Consider the following 18,726-nt stretch of genomic DNA (forward strand, 5'->3'; position numbering starts at 1 on the left):
GTTCTTATTGGAAAGGATACAACTCCTTGAACATGGGCAGCTCAGGATGATGGGCAAAACACTGAATAGAGAACTTTTAGACAGGCTAGCTAGTAAGGTTATTGTTAATACTCCATTTTATAGAAGAGGAGACTGAGACTCAGGGAGAAGTCACAGGGGAAGTGATGCCAAACTGGAATATGAACCAGAGGCAATGGGGTTCAAGGACAAGGTCCTTTACTCCCCAGGCCTCACTATATCACCTGATGAGCAGGTCAGATGTTGAGACTCTCAGGGATGCAGCTCCTTTGGCTATAAAGTAAGGGAGTTGGACTGCAGCAGAGCATGCAGACCCCTGGACTGAGCACCTTGAGATGTGTCTGCTGGAAGCTAAGGCTGGGCTTAGGCCTTCATCTTGATATCAAAGGGGTATTTTTCTCCTGGGGGAAACAGTTGTGACAATAGAAGTTTTGGCAGCTTAAAAGGGGGAAGAGAGAGGGGTGTTGGATGAGATTCCAGTGCCCAAAAGGACTTCCCCAACTGGAACCCTAAGGCCTATGCCCCACAAGTTGGGGATGTGGGAATAACTAGGCCTCTGGAAAGTGCATGGATCAGCCTGGATAACAGGCAGAGGAGGAAGGACAAGGGGCCTTTGTGTTTCCCAAGCAAGTCCCAGGGGACTCCAGAGGCATCTTAGCCACAGAGCCCTGTGTGTCCTCCCTGCCCTTACTCCTGGCAGGCTACAGCCAGCATCTTTTTGGGGCCCCTCCTGGGCTTGGCAACCAGGCCCCAGACAGCTGACCTGGAGTCATCAGGCCACAGGAAGAAGCCTGCTCTGCACTTGTCCAGCCACTGGACCACCCGAAGAGCCAATGGATGGACACTGGTAGATGGGAGGATGAGTATGATGGTTCCCATTCACAGAAGAGGCCCTGAGAGGGACTGGAACTGTGGGTTAACGTCCCTGAGTCAGTGCCAGAACCTACACTCCTGACTTCTAAACCAGAAATGAGGCGGGTGGGGAGGCTCTGGTTCATTCATGCTTACACTTAAGCAAGGACAGAGCACCTCCCAGGACCTCTGGGACAGCAGTAGGGAGGATGACCTGGTCCCTGCCCTCCTGAGCTCAGACTGAAGAGGGACAGAAACAGGGTCCATGGCTATAGAAGGCCATCAGAGTGGGGTTGAGGGCAGAGAAAGGAATTAAGGCAGTTAAGTCTACGAGACTAAAAGAATGGGGAATTTGTGGCTGCGGGTGGGATGAAAAAAGAAGGGGAGCACAGGGACAGGACCTCCCTTCACGGCTTCGGCTGGAGAGAGAGGCAGGAACCTGAGTGCTCCCGGGCTTTCCTGTCTCAGGGTGGTGTCCTGAGCTGGTCCCATCAAGGCGAACAGGGCTGGGGCGGGGGGAGGCGACCAATCGTCGCAAAGGTCCCTCAGTGGGCAATGACAGGAGCCACGCGGGCTTGCAAACCTCGTAAAACTTTGGCGTCTCTCAAAATTGCTTCTCACACGCTCTCTGCTCCTGAGAGCGAGTCTGGCGGCTTCTGCCTGGCCAGGCGGGAGGACCGTCGCCGCCCGCGCTTCCTACGCAACACCCACTGCGGGTGCGCTGACCCCAAGACTGTGTGGCTGGGCGGCGTCCCCAGAGTGGTGGCTGGGTGGCGAGGTGGCGAGGTACCTATTCCGGCGCGTGGGGGCGGTGCCGGGGTCTGTCCAGAGTCCGCTCCGCCCCGCGGGGCCTGCCCGCAGGCCAGGGAGCGAGCTTGGGCGGGGCGGGGGCCGCGGCGCTCCCAGGCACGTGGGACCCTGCGCAGCGCCGGCACCCGGGAACTGAGGCCACAGCCCCTGGGGCGGACGAATTCAGCGTGAAGGCGAGGGATAGGCCGCCTGGTGGGAGATCCGACCCACGAAGAGGTTGGCGCGCGCGGCCCAGGGAAGCTGCCGGTACGACTGGCGCGGGTGTGGACCCGGCGCTGGGCAAGGAGCGGGCGTGTGTGTGTCACTGCCCCACTAGGGCACGATTCCGAGCCTGAGTGTAGCGCATAACTGGACGGCTTGAGCGCGCTGTGAGTCCGTGGTTGATCTTTGCCTTAGCTGGAGCATATATCTCAGTGAGTGTGGATGCCACCCTGAACCTAGGGTGTATATGTCCGCCTATTGGGGAAGTCGGTGTGTTAGTGGGTGAGTGCACGTGTCCCTGGGGAGAGAGTGTCTGAACTTGTGTGTGCTCTAAACTGTTGTTTGCACTGGTGTGGGAGCCCCTGGGGCGTGGGACCGTGGCCAGAGACCAGGCAACTCCCAAAACCTGCTGTGCTCCTGTCCTCCCACCAGGATCGGTCTGGATGGCTCTTCCCCACCCCAGTCCTGGGTGTAGGTAAAACTAGGGAGGCAGTAGCAAGGACGGGGGAGGGCAGTAGCAAAGAAGAACAGTTAAGACTTTAATCTGTCAGCAGACTTTTAATCTGGCAGGTGCTGCTGTAGAAAGAGTCAGTCAGGAGAAAGGCAGTGCCCCCTCCCACAAGGACAGTCAGTGTCAGGCTTGGCCCCCCAGGAGTCCAGCCCAAATGCCAGGTGCTGCTGGAAACTAGCTCTACCAGTTTGGGAGTTATGGAGTTGGGGGATCACTGTTCCTTTCAGCATGGCATTGCCAGATTCCCTGGGTCCACAGTCTTTCTTTGGATCTGGACTGGAATATGATGAGCTTTTGAGAGTCAGGTTTGAACCTCAGAGAAGTCTCAGTTATCAGTGGGTGAGAATGGGAGAAAGGAGTTTCTTTGAACAGCCACCCTCTAAAAGGACCAGTAAGGTCCTGCACATGAGAGCGTGGGGTTAGGTGGTGAGGGAAAAGCCCTGACACAAAAGTCCTGTCACTCTTTCTCCTCTCTGCCTGGGCTGACCTGGGGCATAGACATACGGTTGGGGAGCACTGGGCAACCCTCAGAAATGACTGCTGAACTTGGCCTGAAGAGTGTAGCTGTGACCTCTCCATTCCTGTCCCCCTCTTGCACAGGATGCACAAGGTCCAGATCCCCCAGAGACCAGCTAAGAGAACATGAGGGCATTACCAAGGTCTCATGAGCCCCTCGAGAGCTTTGATTTCATGACTGTAACCAATAGGCCATTGTAAATTGAGAATGTTGATGCTTGCCTCTTTGAATGCAAGGTTGCTTAGAGGATTCTTAAGATCGAGGCCAGGAAAGGGCTTGTGTGTGTTGTGTGTGTGTGTGTGTGTGTGTGTGTGTGTGTGTGTTGAGGACTGAACCCAGGCCTTTTGAATGCTAAGCATGCACTTTACCACTGAACACAGTAAAGGGCTTTGTAAACTCAGTGCAGTGCGTGGGGAGGAGCATGATACTCTTAGATGTAAGGGCCTTTGAAGAATATAATAGGACACAGGTGCAATAGCAGAGGATTGTCCTGGTTATTTGAATTTAATTATTGAATACCTTCTTCTCCCATGACGCCCTCTGCAAAGATATTTTGCTAGTAACAGTTGACAAAAATACCTCATTTTGTCTTCCAATAACCCTGTGAGGGAGGAATTATTTTCTTTATGTTGCAGATGAGGAGATAAGAGGTTTGGAGGGTATCTTCCCCAAGGTCACAAAGTCCCGGTGGAATCTGGGACTCCTGCCTACCTTCCCCATCCAAGACAGAAGCCCCATCAGGGCAAGGAAAGTCCTGTGCCTTCCAAGTTGAAGGGAGTTTGAATCCTCTCCTAGGAACCTGTTTTCTGTGGCTTTCTTGTGGCCTGGTTGCCCAGCTGCCAATAAGGTAAGGTCAGCTCAGGTCTGCTCACAGGGCCAGGGGAGCCTTGCAGATCTGTGGAGCGGGGAAGACGTGCCCCTGAGGAAATCTTTCCTCCTCTAACTACCTTCTGTAAACCTTTTATCTCACACCTTCCTCTTGGGCTGCCCTTGGAATCTCAGGCATGGTCTCACTGGCACTGATGGAGGGAAGCTGGCTGTGGAGCTCCCCTTGACCTCTGTACCCATCTCAGAGAGAGGCCAGTTGCAGGAGGAGGCCAGGTCATCCCTGCTTTCTTACTCTGTCCCTATCGCCTGGCACACGTGGCACACAGAGCAGGTGCCAAGGAGTGTTTGGGAAATGGATGACTGAGAGAAGTGGATGTACAGAGGACAACCTTGGTCCATGCAGAGGTGGTCCTAGAGCAGAGGAGTTCTTATACTTCTTTATCACCCAGTCTCCTAGGCCTGAGTCATTTGTGGCCTGGGATAAATAGCAGGAGTCCCTGTTGGGAATGTGAACAGCCTAGGCCCTGGGGGCAGCTCTTGATCCTCTGTTCTGGTATCCTGTCACTGTCACTGCAGTTCCCCAGAGGAGAGGCTTGTGCACTGGGGACCTCCCTTAGCCTTGTATCTGTATGGCTTCCTAGTGAATATTCAGCCTCCCAGCCCACCTGATAAGAGGAAGACCTTTTTTTTCTTTGTGTGGGGGATTGAACTCAGGAGCACCCAACCCTGAGTCACATCCCCAGTCCTATTTTGTATTTTCTTTAGAGACAGGATCTTACTGAGTTGCTTTGTGCCTTGCTTTTGCGGAGGCTGGCTTTGCTCTTGCAGTTCTCCTGCCTCAGCCTCCCGAGTTGCTGGGATTATAGGTGTGCCCACTTTGCCCAGCTGGAGGAAGACTCTTACCATGGGTGGGTTGGGATGCTGGGGAAGGATACTCCCTATCCCAGGGAGTCCAGGGTCAAGGGAACAGGTCTCACCATACCCTTGTATGTGTAGGCTCCTCCTTCACCTCCCTCCCTCCAAACCCCCTAGTTCTGTCCACCTTACATGTGGCACCATCTTTGCAAAGGTCAACTATGATCATGACCTTATCCTTTTAAGCCAGAATAGTGGCCAAGCTCCACAGCCTGGTCTTCGAGCTCTTTGATATGAGTTCCTCAGGCCCCCACACATTCCATGCCACTTAACCATCCATGCTAGCCACACATGACCTGTTTCCCCAACAGGCCATACTCTCACCCATTGAGTCTCAGCACTTACACCTTCTGCCTTCTATGTCCTCCCATCTCTATGTCCACCTGACAAATGCCTATTCATCTATCAAGTGCCAGCCGCTCTGGGAAGCTCTTCCTGAGCACCTCGAGCTGGCTGGGTGTTCCTCTGGGCTCCATGGCCCCTGGGTTGTGTCTTCATCACCCAGGTAGACTGGTCCATGTCAGTGTCTCCCTGAGTCAGACTGGGCATTCCTTAAGGACCCTACAGAGCATGATCTGAGCCTGGGTTCACAGGATCCCTTTAAAGGAGGGCATGCAAGGGCACTGGGGCGTGCTTGCTGGGACTTTGTGGCTCCTGGGAATATGACTTGTGATTGCATTACTCTGAGTGCAGACTCCTCTGGTTCTGAGAATCTCAAACCAAAGGCTATCAGAACCATGAGTAACAGGACTGAAGAAACAGTACTCCTTCCCAGAGGGCTGGACTTTGAGAACTAACAAATTTGGAAGCCTGGAGGAGCTGAGACAACCTCAGATGCACAGCCTCACACATGTCTGATTCTGTAATTTTGTCCCTTTCCCACTTGGGGTCTCCTATCTCCTTTTCTCCCAAGCTGGACCTTCCTGCTCATCTTCAAACCTGATCATAGCTCCTCTTCCAGGAGCCTCACTGACTGCTCTGGCCATGGCTTCTGCCCCTCTGGGGACACCAGGGAGGGACCCGGCTGAGAAGTAGCATAGGCTCCTGGAATTCAGTGTCTCCACTGTGATGGGCAGATGCAGCCTCCACATCAGGACAATTTGCCATTCCTATGGAATGCCCACCTGCCCCTTGTCTTACTAGTTTCTCATGAGCTATTCCGTGGAGCAGTGCCCCCATTTGACCACCAAAGAGCCCAAGGCTCAGAGAGGGAGACTGACTTGACCAAAATTGTACAGCATAGATGTTTCCAAGTTAGAGCCCAATCACAGGATCTTGCCTCTTGAGCCTGACTGACAGCATTTTGGTGTGATGGGTTGGAAAGGAGCCCTGAGCACTGTGTTTCTGAACCTGTTCAGTTCAGGAGCTGGTTTCTATAGCCCTGTGCAGGACTGTGCTGGGCCTGGGTGGAAGGGGTGCTTTGGCCCTGACCTGGTTGAAGAAGGTTCTCTCTTTAGGGTCTCAGTTACCAGATCCGTTAGCCTGGCTGAGACCTACCCACGCACAAGCTCTGACTTCAGCCTCTGTGAGAGGTCTTCATACTTGGTGAGGACTCCCAAGAGGGCAAGAGTTTCAGGAGGGGGCTACAGAGCCCAGGGCCCTCCTGGAGGAGACGCTTCATACTACACCATCTGATAACATCTGGGGTCACCCCTCAGCTGTGTGGCCAGGCCAAACCCCCTCATACTGCAACATGCCAGGCAAGGCTGGAGAGCCTGCCGGATTTCAGCCCCTTTGAGGACATTTGGGAGGGGACAGGGGTGAATTCTAAGCTCCTAATCCTTTGCAGCCCAGCCTTGTCCTCTACTCAAACCACAGGCATGATTACCAGTTCTCGTCCTCTTTGCCCTGGTTCTTATGCACTCTCTTCCACTGTCTCTATCACCTGACTCCTACTTGTCTTCCAAAATGCAGCTCAGGGTCCTTTCCTCCAGGAAGCCTTCCCTGACTACCCTTTCTTCCCTGCTAGGGAAAGTAGGCATCTATTAGTCTATCAAGAGGAGATTGAGATTTGAGTTTTGGAACTGTGAGACTTGTCCAGGACCTACAACTGGGAATGGCAGGATTTCCCACCTGCGCAGTGCCCTCTCCTGCCCCCTTGATGCAGTTCCAGGTCCAGGTCCTCTGTTTTCCCTCACAGCATCCCTCCCGTGGCAGAGACTGGCAGCAGGGGTCTCCAAAGTGATGACAGGACATTCTCCCCTGCCAGGCTGGACAGGGTCCACTAGCCAGGCGGGTGGCACATTCCAGAGCCACCCTAGTGGAGGAACTGGAATGTCGTCTAACCGCCTGGGAAATTCCGCAGCCACCCTGGGAACTGCCTCTGTCACTCCTCCTGGCTTTGGGCTCACTAACCTAGGACCACAGAAAGACCCAGATTAGGGTAGGGACAGAGCCAGGTCAGGGAGTAGACTTGCCCCCTAGTAGGTTTGGCTTTGCTCTTGACTTCCTGGTGACCTTGGGTGAGACTTTGAGTTACTCCTTTCTGGTCTTAGTTTTCTATGTGTGAGATGAGTACAACAACCATCTTGGCCACTTTACACTAGGGAAGTACTAAGAGGAGGAAACATCAGCTGGGTACACCTCTGCTGGAAACCTGACCAGACAGAAAGAGCCATGAGGTTCAAAGAGGAGGGATCAGTTTCCTGTGGATAGGGCCTGGGCCTTTCAGGGTAGGGGGCAGTGGTCAGAGACAAAATTTCTGAAGTCAGACTGGAGTTTTGTGCCATTGCTAGTTTTGTAACCTGGGGAGGTTATTTAGCTTTTCTAAGTCTTAGGATTAAATGAGAAGAAGTATGTGAAGCTGCCTAACACAGAACTTGACACAGAGACAGCGCTTCCCTTGTGTTACGATAGGGGGTTAGAAGATAAAGAAGGCTGTTCCCAAGCAAGATTTGTCATATGACTGCTTTTGCTGTGCTGACACTAGAGGGTGAGGGTGGAGGCCAAGACCGTGTGTTTTCTGAAGGGATGGCAGGAACCAGATTATCGGGTCTTTGAGCACCAGGCTAAGGAGCTTGGACATTAGCCTGAGGGACTTAGGCAGCCATGGAAGGGTTTTGAGCTTCATAGCACATGGTCAGATTTGAGTTTTAGGAGAGTCATGTGACTATACCGCAAAGGCTGGACGAGGCAGGCAGGGAGTCTGGTGAAGGGCTGGTGGTGGTATGGAAGAGAAGCGCTGGACTGTGGATTGGCAAAAAACACACAGGGTGTCTCTGGGGGACTCCCCCGCTTGGAGTGACAGGACTTGGTGAGTGATAGGCTTCAAGTGGGATGAGGAGAGCGAGGTTGAAACCTGGAAGGGCGGTGGAGGTCCTTCTCAGAAACGGCAGAATGACCTTGAGGAAGTGCTGTGCTCCTTCTCTGGTTGAGTCAAGGCATCTTCTAAAAAGAAGAGAGGTGTGTGCCTGGGAGGAGTGGGGTGAAAAGATGAAGCTCTTCATCTTGTCACTAGACTCTAAAGCAGACAGGCAAATAGCAACCAACCCACTGGCCCATGTCAGCTTGGAATGACTGGGCAAGGTACTTTAAGCAAGCAGTGCCCAGAGGCACATCCCATAGCCCCCTCCCGGCCCTACACCTGTAGCCACTCACCTTTATCCCCCCATTCTAGGGCAATGAAGCAGATGGGAAAAGATCTTTCCAGAGAAGCACATTCTTCTTCTGCTGTGATGTGTCTGAGGTTGTGGGTGCTGGGACCTGCCTGTACAGACCTGTCCCTCCACTGCCAACCATCCCCTCATGGAAGCCCTGGGCTTGGTGTGTATGAGGGCTCCCAGGTGGGACAAGAAAATCTAGGTTCTAATCTTGGCTGTGTCCTTGATTTACTCTGAGGCCTTGGGACTGTTTCCTCCTTATCAAAAGCGGGTTTGGTGCAGGTGGTTTCCAAATGCTGCTCCAGGCCCTGTCTAGACTGTCACTGGGTGTTCTGAATGAGCTTCTGATTGTGCCTGTGTGTTGTGTCTGTGTGTTCAGATGTGGTCTATGTGTGTGTAATGCCCATGAGGGATGCCTAGAGGTGGGAGTGGGGAGGAGGGTGATTCTAGATAGAGACCCAGCTTGGGCAAAGGTGTGCTGGCAGAAGTACCAGAGAGCATATACTGGGCAAGGAGACTATTGATCATTTCCTGTGTGGGGCTAAAGCACAAAACCAGGATGGAGGAAGGGGATGCTGGAACCTTGGCTCAGCCCTGCAGGACATGGGGAGAGGTCTTCCCCTACAGAACCACCCTTCTCGTGAAAGGGGGTGCCTGGAAAGGAGGCTGCAGGCAGCCCATCTGTGGAGTATATAAACTGGGGCTGGACAATGTGTGTGTGTGTGTGGGGGGCATGTGTGGATGTGCAACCCGGTTAAGTACACCAGATCATCACTTCTCTGCCTTTGGGGGGCCAACGTAGGAACAGAGGAGAGAGCCCTGGGGGTACTTGGCCTGGTTGGCTTTCCTTGTCCAACTCTGTGTGTCTGCAGGAGCCCCTGCTGTAGCTATCTGCCCTGAAAAATGCTGGAGGCTGGGCAAGGCCCAAGGCCAGGGAACCAGTTTTTCCTGTTTGCCCGAAGAACTCCCTGCAGCCCGTCCAGGCATGTGCATTCATGAGTGAGGAACCTGAGCAGCCTCTGAGCATCCTGAAGGTGAGAGCAGGGGCAGGTGTGTGAGGTGGGTCAGCCGGCTGGGAGGCTGGGCAGGTGCTACCGTGCTGTGCAGTGAATGAACTAAACCCTGATAGATTGGGGGAATCCTAAGGCAGGTGCCTTGCTCTGCTCCTTTGTCCCAGGGTGTGATGGATTTAGGCTTTGGAGCCAGACAGCCGTTGGTGTTCAGATTAGTTTTTCCAATTCCTGGCAATGTGACCTTGAACAAACAGCTTAACCTCTATGGCAGTATCTACCAAGGAGTGGTGGAGTGGGGTTCATGAAGATGCTTAATGGGAGCTGCTGACTGGCTACAGCAGAGCAAGGAGAATAGCAGAGGGGACTCCAGGATGAGGAACTATGGATCAGAGATGGGCCAGGTAAAAGCATGTGACACCTCAGACAGCTGACCCACCTGTAGCATGCCTGAGTCTGACTTCCTGTGGCATTTCCTGGCCTGTCTAGAGAAGGACAGAGTCTTCTGGGCTCCTGGGGCTATTGAAGGAGGGATAGTTCAGGGGCAAGAGAAGGTCCAGGGTGGGGTGGGCCCCCAGGAGGGCCATACTGACCCCTGATCACCAAAGATCAGGAGCTGAGAAATCTTTATGCATCACTGTCTTCCTATAGGCCCTGTAAGCAGCAAGGGAAGGGAGAGGCACTTCCATAAAGCTCAGCTTCTGGGCTCTCACATTCTCTTGTGTTCATTTTACTCATTCGTTTTCTTTCCTGCAATAGCTGCTGTGATCAGGCCTCTCACTAGGTCATAGGGACAAAAAGGGCATTATTAGATGAACTCAGCCCTCAAGGAGCACCTAGCATGTATTGGGGTAGAGCTGGAAGGACCAATTACCAACAAGGTCTGAGGAACAGCTCAGGAGTGGCCTGAGGGGCACTGTTGGAGGGGAGAGCTCCAGTGATGAGGTGACCTTAAGAAGAGCCTGGAGGGCTGGGTAGGATGGGTACAGTGTGTGTGGGTTCTAGAAAACCTTTCTAGACAGAAAGAGCAGCATGAACAAAGGCAGGGAAGCCTCGTAGGGCCTTCAAACAGCTCACCCCTTTCCAGACTGGGAGCTCCTCAGGGAAGGGCCAGCCAGGACTGGGCACTGTACAGCCAATGAGAGGTGAGAGGGACCAGTGACAAAGTCTGGTGGAGACTTCCACAGACCTCAAGGTGAGGGTCCAGGGCAGCCGGGGTCAGGAGAGACAGAGGGAAGGCCTGAGGGAGAGGGCTGGGGACATAGCTATCTTCCTGAAGTAGGGACTGGAGGCTAGGAAGATGGTCTCACAGTTGATGAGTCAGCCTGTGGAGGGAAAAGTCAATCTGGACCAGGGCCACAGTGATGGAGTCCCCAGCTGGCCTGGAGGGTGGAGGCCAGGATGTCTTAAAGCAGGTGGAAGAGGCAGCCCCCTCCGTTCACTGGGAGACAGGGAAGTCTCCACCCCTCCTCTCAGTGTCAGAGATTCCACCAGTAGAGGCCAGCAGGAAACTTGGTGCAGGGCAATGGGCTGTTAACTATGAAGGGCCCTGATCCCACCTCTGAGGAGAGACAAGGCGATCAGTACTGGGGCAGGAGCAGAGCAGCAACATGGGAAGGACCAGGGTGAGGAGGGAAGTTTGAGGACTGCATTTCTCCAAGGCTGAGGGATTTGACCCATGAGAGGGCTGAAGTTCAGGAGGGTCTTCCCATTAGGGGCTGCTGCTATTATTTCCATTCTGCCTTTTGGGACTTTGGGGGCACATCTTTGCCCTTCAGACCAGAATGTCTATCTCCTGCCTTCCAGCTGAGAGAGCTCTTACTGGTCACAGGGTGGGGTGGGGAGAGGAGGAAAGTGGCACCTGTCCTCCAGGCACTGTCAACTACGAGGCCAGACCCCATGGGTATGACCCACACTCACAAGGGACATGGTAGGGAAATGTTGGGATTGTGATGGTGTGCAAAGAGAAACTGGCTGTGCCCAGAAGAGGCTACATTTGCTTCATGAAACAAGTTCCTTTCTAATCTCTATCCCCATCTCTGCCCCAAACTTCCCCCGAGGGTTACTGTCCCCCTCTGGTAGCCTCCCAGGCTGGGAATCAGGACTGCTGTGTGCAGAGGTAGAAAGTGCCAGAATATAGGAATACCTAAAAAAAAAAAGAAAGAAAGAAAAAAAGAAAAAACCTGTTGAATGAGAGAATGAATGATTGGGGAAGAAAATATGTCTGCCTCTCCAGAGAGTGGGAAGATGAGCCTAAGGAAGCTCTGGGATGTCTCCAGAGGAGCAGGGCTGCCCTGGTCAGAGACCCCTGAGCAGGCAGAGGGCAGTTGGTGTGCAGTGGAGCCACACAGCCTTGAAGGCCCCTTCCCAGGAATATGAAACTATACCCCTCTATAACCCCCAGATCCTCGGATTCCAGAGCTCAGAATCCTAGGTCTCAAACCCTGATCCTGAGGTTCCAGAGCAGGAACAGTACTTTTTTTTTTTTTTAAGGTCAGATCCTAAGTATTTTAGGCATTGCAGGTCATACGGTCTTTGTCACACCCACTTAACTCTGTAAACAGATGGATATTGTTGTGCTCCAATAAAGCTCCCCTTACAAAAAAAATAAAAAGACTGTTGGGATAGAATTGGCCCTTAGACTATAGGTTGCCCACTCTGTTCTGAAGTTTTAAAATTATGTGATGCTGATATTCATGGATATTAAACTTTTTTTTTTTTTTTTTTTTTTTTTTTTTTTTTTTATCTTAAACATTCTTGAGGTTTCAGGGTTTGGAGGTTTGGAGTCCAGGGAAAGATGCTGATCAGATGGCAAAAAACAAAAACAAAAAACAAACAAATAAAACTCCTGAACTTAGGCAAATATTTTTTGGAAGGGGTACAGAGCAGTACCAGGGATTGAACTTGGGGACACTCAACCACTGAGTCACATCCCCAGCCCTATTTTGTATTTTATTTAGAGACAGGGTCTCACTGAGTTGCTTAGCACCTCGCTTTTGTTGAGGCTGGCTTTGAACTCTGGATCCTTCCGCCTCAGCCTCCCGAGCCGCTGGGATTACAGTCATGCGCCAGGTGCCCGGCCATAGGCAAATCTTAAAAGAAATCTGTGAGCCCTTGGGGTCCATCCTGGCCCTGGTCAGGTGCCTAAGTCAGCCTTTCCACAGAGTCCCAGCCATGACCCTGATGGCTGTCCTCCCCTCCTCGCAGGGCGATGGAAGTGAGCCTGGACCTGTGGAATGACACCATCAATGGCACCTGGGACGGGGATGAGCTGGGCTACAAGTGCCGCTTCAACGAGGACTTCAAATACGTGCTGCTGCCTGTGTCCTACGGCGTGGTGTGCGTGCTCGGACTGTGTCTGAACGTCGTGGCGCTGTACATCTTCCTGTGCCGCCTCAAGACCTGGAACGCCTCCACCACGTACATGTTCCACCTGGCTGTGTCTGACGCACTATATGCGGCCTCCCTACCGCTGCTGGTTTATTACTACGCCCGCGGAGATCACTGGCCCTTCAGCACAGTGCTCTGCAAGCTGGTGCGCTTCCTCTTCTACACCAACCTCTACTGCAGCATCCTCTTCCTCACCTGCATCAGCATTCACCGGTGCTTGGGGGTACTGCGCCCTCTGCGCTCCCTGCGCTGGGGCCGGGCCCGCTATGCCCGCCGGGTGGCCGCAGCTGTGTGGGTGTTGGTGCTGGCCTGCCAGGCACCAGTGCTCTACTTTGTCACCACCAGCGCACGTGGGGGCCGCATCACCTGCCATGACACCTCGGCACCTGAGCTCTTTGGTCACTTTGTGGCCTACAGCTCGGTCATGCTGGGTCTGCTTTTCGCCGTGCCCTTTGCCATCATCCTGGTCTGTTACGTGCTCATGGCACGGCGCCTACTCCAGCCAGCTTATGGGACCACAGGAGGCCTGCCGCGGGCCAAGCGCAAGTCGGTGCGCACCATTGCCCTGGTGCTGGCTGTCTTCGCCCTCTGTTTCCTGCCTTTCCACGTCACCCGCACCCTCTACTACTCCTTCCGCTCACTTGACCTCAGTTGCCACACCCTTGATGCCATCAACATGGCATACAAGATCACCCGGCCGCTGGCCAGTGCCAACAGTTGCCTTGACCCTGTGCTCTACTTCCTGGCTGGACAGAGGCTTGTCCGCTTTGCCCGAGATGCCAAGCCACCCTCAGACCCCACCCCTACCACCCAGGCTCGGCGCAGGCTGGGCCTGCACAGGTCCGACAGAACTGATACCAAGAGGACAGATTTGTCAGCCAGCAGTGGGAACTCCAGGCAGACAGAGTCCACACTAGCTGGGAGCGAGAACACTAAAGACATCCGGCTCTAGGATTTGAGCCCTCAGGCCTGTGCAAGTTTATAAGGGGGGAGCTGTAGGGGACAAGGGCTTGTTCAAATGCGATGGTGTCCCCAGAAATGGACCATCATGATTGTCACTTGGCAGGGGCTCAGGATACTCTGCTTATGGTCCAGAGTCAGCAGCCCCATACCCGACAGCCATCATTTGTATGTGTCAGTTGGGGAATAAGGTTTTCAAAAAAGGCATACGTTTAGGGCCAATGCCACCTGACACCCATGCAGATAGCTGGTTGATCCTGCCAAGGTATCTAGACTGGAGTCCAGCCTGATGAAGTCAAATGGAGAAGGCCGGAGAGGAAGAAGATGTACTAGGGACAAATAGCAATCTGGACCTGAGCTAGCTACAGTGGAGCAAAGTCACAGGTTAACCAGAGGGGCCTGGTAAGTAGTTAGGGCCAAGCTCCCATAGCAGTCTGGGGTGGGACTGGGTGCTTAGTGAACTCAGCTTAGAGGAGTACTCCCAGCCCAAGAGATGAACATTTGGGAACTGATGTGATAAACCCATCTGGAGGCTCCCAGCCTATAGCCTACTCTTTGAGGCTGTAACTGAAACTAAAGATTGTGCTACCTGTTGAGCTGTGCTTTGTTGTATGGTCAGAGGATGGGGACACAGCCTAGGATGTTTTTAACACCCACTTAAAGGCCTTTATCCAGCCTGTTCTCTTCTGCCACCTGCCATCCCACTGACTGCTTCAGGGAAGTCTCACATCAGGGATTCCCTCTCCAGACCTCAGGTCCTCTCTCACTTTAAGCCAGTTGGCTTCTGTGGCAAGAGTCAGGTGGAGTCCCAGTCCTTGGAGTTCACCAGTTTAAGCAACAACCAGTCATATGCTGGTTAATGTTAAACCATTTAAGTGGATCTCTGGCAGCAGGGAATCCCTTATTTCTAGCATTGCAATAGTGCAAATATTCCTACCATGACCAATTTCGAATTACTGAAGCAATGGAACCTCTTGACAAAATTCCTGAAAATTTGACTGTTGACTCTTGCAAGCAGGTACCAGTTGTTGCTCCAGCATACCATGGGATGATGCTGAGTGGTTGGGGCTGTAGGCCAGCAGGTCAGGGAAGGCTGGAGTGGAGTGGTAGGTGCTCCTGAGCTGTGGCTTCTGAGTAAAGCAGTTTAGTAGAATATCCAGGTTCTGGACACATCCTAAGTAAAGACATGGGGGTTAGTGGGTGGGTGTTCTGAGACCATAGCATATTCAAACTGGCACTCAGGCTCAAGACAAAGAGATAAGACCAGGGACCAGGTCATAAGGAGGCCAAACCGGGCTTCCTTCTTGTCCCAACCATGAAGCTTCTTTTGCACAGGGTAAGTATGAGAGAGAGAGACTCACTTCTCTTCCTGTCTAGACCTTGGCCTTCTGGGAAAATCCCAGCTACAGCTGATGGTTGGTGATCAGGCTGGGTTAGCCTGGGGGATGTCTCACTTGTAGCAAGTGCTGGGTTAGCCAGGACTGCCCTGAGCTGATTTATGGAGCTCAACTGGCCAGGACCAGGGCCAGGGCAGAACAATAGGCCTCACTCTAGACCTCCAGGACAGGAACTCGGTTCCTCTCTCTAGGAGAGCCCTTGCCGTGTGGGCCCACTCTGCCCAAGAGAAGGGCCTTTTTCTCACCCCACCTCCACCTGTCTCCTACAGCATCTTCACCCTTTCCACTTTGCCTTGTCAAAGGCAGGGCGTCCCCAGGGGTTGCTCTATTTATGTTTGTTGTTGTTTTGAGATGAGGGTCTCCCTACATTACCCAGGCTGGACTCAAACTCCCGGACTCAAGTGATCCTCCTGCCTCAGCTTTTGGAGTAGTTGGTACCATTAGCATGGGGTTGTTTTACTGAGAGATCCATTCTACAGCTCCCTCAGGTGACAGGGACCTGTTACAGGCCATGACCCAAATGATTATTTGCATTGTGCAATCCTGGGTGACCTGCACAGAATAGTGTGAGATGCTCACCTCCCACATTCTAGGTTCTATATTTTTTGTTAATGCAGCCAGAGTCTCTCTGAGCTTTCTTGGTTACTACCTCATACAGACCATCCTGGGTCTTTTTGGCAGGCCAGAACCTATTTTTCCCTACTCACCGCTACGCAGACTGAAACCCATCAGTGTTTATATGGAGCCCCTCCTAGGCAAGAAGCTCTGATGGTCAGGAGTGTAAAGGCTGAGCTCTGACCCTCAACTCTGCTGAGACCAAGAGATGGGGAGTTGTACATCATGACTTTGGGGTCCTTTACTGTGCATCTGTGGTTGGCTAACAAGGCTCTGAGTTCCCCTAGTCCCCATTTCTCTCATGTCCTGCCCACCTACCCCTCCTGAGGGTCTCCGAGAGACCCTGAGAGCCCAGGGCCCCACAGTGGATAGAGACAGCACTGTGGTTTGGCCCCAGGAAGCTTTCCTTGAACCACTGCTTGCAGAATTCTATGGACCTAGGACTGGAGGGACAGGAAGGCTCACTCACCATCTATTCCTATGGCAGGCATAAGTGGGTAAGAAATGGAGACCCTAGGGAAGCCAGGGACAGGCCTAGGGTCCCACCGCCAGACCATCTGGCGCTCCTATGACACCTGGCCTCCTGCTCAGTGCCCAGGCCACACGCCTGGTGGCTGAGGTTCCTCTGATTCCTGTGCTATTTTCAGCCCAAGTAAGACCAAGATTTTCCACTCCTGGCCCCAGACCATTGTCTAGCAGCCACATGGGGCGACCTGCCTATCCTCAAAATATCTCCCCTCATGGTCTGGACCTCCCTGCCCTTTCCCTTTCTCCCTACCCTGACATCATTTCCTAGGGCTGTTGACTTCTGAAGGCTACTATGAAAGGGCACATGAGTCTCCAGCCGCCTAACAGGACCCCAGGGATTTTCCAGCCCAGCTGTAGACTCAAGACCAGAGGGGTGGGGCCTTGTCTAAGGTCATTCAGCAGGTCAGAGTGGCGCCTGGATGTGGGCCAGAGGCTCAGGCTGCTCCTGCTGCTCTGCTACCCCCTGCAGAGTAAATCAGTGTCTTGTAGGAATCCTGTGTCACCCATGCTGCACAACTCTTCCTGGGAGCCACAGAACCACGGAGCAGAGGCCAGGGACACCAGCAGGGGGTCAGAGGGAGTGAGGTGAGAGTCAAGTCAAGCTTGCTGACCTCTCTGCATCTGCTTTTTCAGGGAGCACCATGTGACAGTGCATGGCCCCTGGTGCCTGGAGTCTCTCCCCTGAGTGGCAGTCATCCCCTGACTCACAACAGATGGGGGATCCACAGGACATTCCAACCTCCAAGATTAGGAAAGACCCTCGATGACATGCTCCCCACACATGGTTGTTCCAGTCTTGGTCCTGGTCAAGCCACCAAAGCTGCCTCTCTCATCATGTTAGATTTGGGCCGGTCTGTTTAGCATCAGGCACACAAGGGTGGGGACTCAGGTGCTGACCCATGTCCCACCATGTGGGACTTTCACATGCATCATATTATTTATCCTTCCTGACCACCCTGAGCAGTAGACATTAGCCTCTGTGTTTAGCAGTAAGGACAGAGGAGAGGAGAGCCAGGGCTTGCTCCAGGTGACACGCACAGCAGGCGAGACCAGGGCCACCTGATGTCCCGATGAATTACCTTCCCAGTGTCCCACACCACTCAACCCCTGCAGGGTAGAAGGGTCTGGACACCACCCTTGGCATGATTCAGAACCAGCGAGGCAGTCCAAGGATGGGGTTAGGAGCATAGATTCTGCACCAAGATCACTTGGGTTGCAATGTCACCTCCACCTTTCCAACCATGGCACCTTGGGTGAGTTAATCTTGTGGTGCTTTGATTTCCTCATTTAAGTGAGATGCTACCTCCCGTGTAGGGTACTGGGAAGCTCACCTTAGTGAATGCTTATCTGAGTGCCTGGCATACGGTATTTCCACACCCGACACTGAACTAGGGGCCATGGATGCAAGCCAGTGGGGCCCTGTCTTCCTGAGGTTGATGTAATTTAATAAACACATTTGGGATAAATGTTTGAAGAAGAGGACAGTGTGCCTGGCCAGCAAGGAACCTCCAGGGAACTGATGCCCAGTGACCCCTGAGGCTGAGGTTTCCCCAGGAAGGAGGGAAGCAGGAACATCCTGGGTGAGGTGTGGCTCACCTCTGCCCTGCCTGGTACTGGTGGCTTTTGGGCACACAAGCCTGTGTGTATTTCCAGAACTTTGTCCAGGTACCTGCCTGGAGGGCAGCAGAAAGGGGACAGTGAGAGGAGGAAGAAGAGGAGGAAGTTGCTCCTAATTCAAGCTGCAGGAGCCAGCTCCTGTAGGGTAGAGAGCTCCTACTCACTCAGCAGGCTTAGGCATTGCTCCCTGGCTGGTCTGCAGTCATACCTTGGTTCAACCAAGATCCAGGATGGGAGGACAGGCCTGGAGTTGGTTCAGAGCAGGCAATGTCTGGGCAGCTTTTGCTGTGTGACCTGAAACCACCTGCCTCCCTCTCTGGGATGCTGCTTCCCAATTCCAATTTTCCCCGCCTCAGGTAAGGCCACCACTGCTGCCTACACCTTCAGGGACACGAACAATCAAGCCCTCTGGGTTCTCGATTCAGAGGACTGAAAGTGAGTCATCCCAGTATCAAGTGTCCAGAAAGATGGAGTGACCACAACCACCACACATTGCCACACCGTTCAAAGCCAGCTGCTCCTGCCTCCATTGAGAGGAGGGTGGAACTGGATCAGGTATGACGGGGCCACAGGGTGTAGACTGTGTTGGGGTGAGGGGGAGTGTGGGAATTGAGCCCTTGAGGCAAATTCCCACCCTCTTCTGCTGCACTGTGACTGGGCAAGCCACTACTCTGCAGGCCTCAGTTTCCCCCTTAATTAATCATACTTGAGTCTGCTCAGCTCCTCTTCCTTCAGGAGGGGTTTTCTGGGCTTGCCTCTGTTGGCTCCAGCTCAGCCAGGTGTCCTGCCTCGGCCCTGTCCCAGCCAGGAACAATGGGCCCTGCGGGACAGTCACTCACCGGCTGAACCCTGTTCCCAGGGGCTCCACCCACTGCCCAGGACTATTTTCAGCTCTTGCAGAGGGAGTCAGAAAAGGACTTTCCACTCCCAGCACAATGACTGCCCTGGACCATTGTCC

General features: G+C 53.3%; 1 protein-coding gene across 6 annotated transcripts; it reads left to right on the forward strand.

Annotated features, from left to right (window-relative positions):
- Positions 1 to 1,632: 1,632 nt before the first annotated feature.
- P2ry2 (purinergic receptor P2Y2) lies at positions 1,633 to 14,709 on the forward strand. 6 transcript variants are annotated; one of them, XM_047517309.1, is made up of 4 exons: positions 1,684 to 1,926; positions 3,545 to 3,756; positions 9,124 to 9,285; positions 12,469 to 14,709. In XM_047517309.1, exon 4 carries the CDS (start codon positions 12,473 to 12,475, stop codon positions 13,601 to 13,603), a length of 1,131 nt encoding a protein of 376 aa, XP_047373265.1. In that variant the 5' UTR covers positions 1,684 to 1,926; positions 3,545 to 3,756; positions 9,124 to 9,285; positions 12,469 to 12,472; the 3' UTR covers positions 13,604 to 14,709. The 6 variants fall into 6 exon arrangements, with proteins under 6 accessions (XP_047373270.1, XP_047373265.1, XP_047373264.1 ...); XM_047517314.1 differs by lacking the exons at positions 1,684 to 1,926; positions 3,545 to 3,756 and adding an exon at positions 1,633 to 1,656; XM_047517308.1 differs by lacking the exon at positions 3,545 to 3,756.
- Positions 14,710 to 18,726: the final 4,017 nt, after the last annotated feature.

The sequence above is a fragment of the Sciurus carolinensis genome, chromosome 11 (assembly GCF_902686445.1).
Source record: "Sciurus carolinensis chromosome 11, mSciCar1.2, whole genome shotgun sequence".
NCBI lineage: Eukaryota > Metazoa > Chordata > Mammalia > Rodentia > Sciuridae > Sciurus > Sciurus carolinensis.

What these genes read in the sequence shown, in the direction of transcription:
- P2ry2 (XM_047517314.1), top strand. Translation starts at nt 12,473, where the DNA reads ATGGAAGTGAGCCTGGACCTGTGGAATGACACCATCAATGGCACCTGG.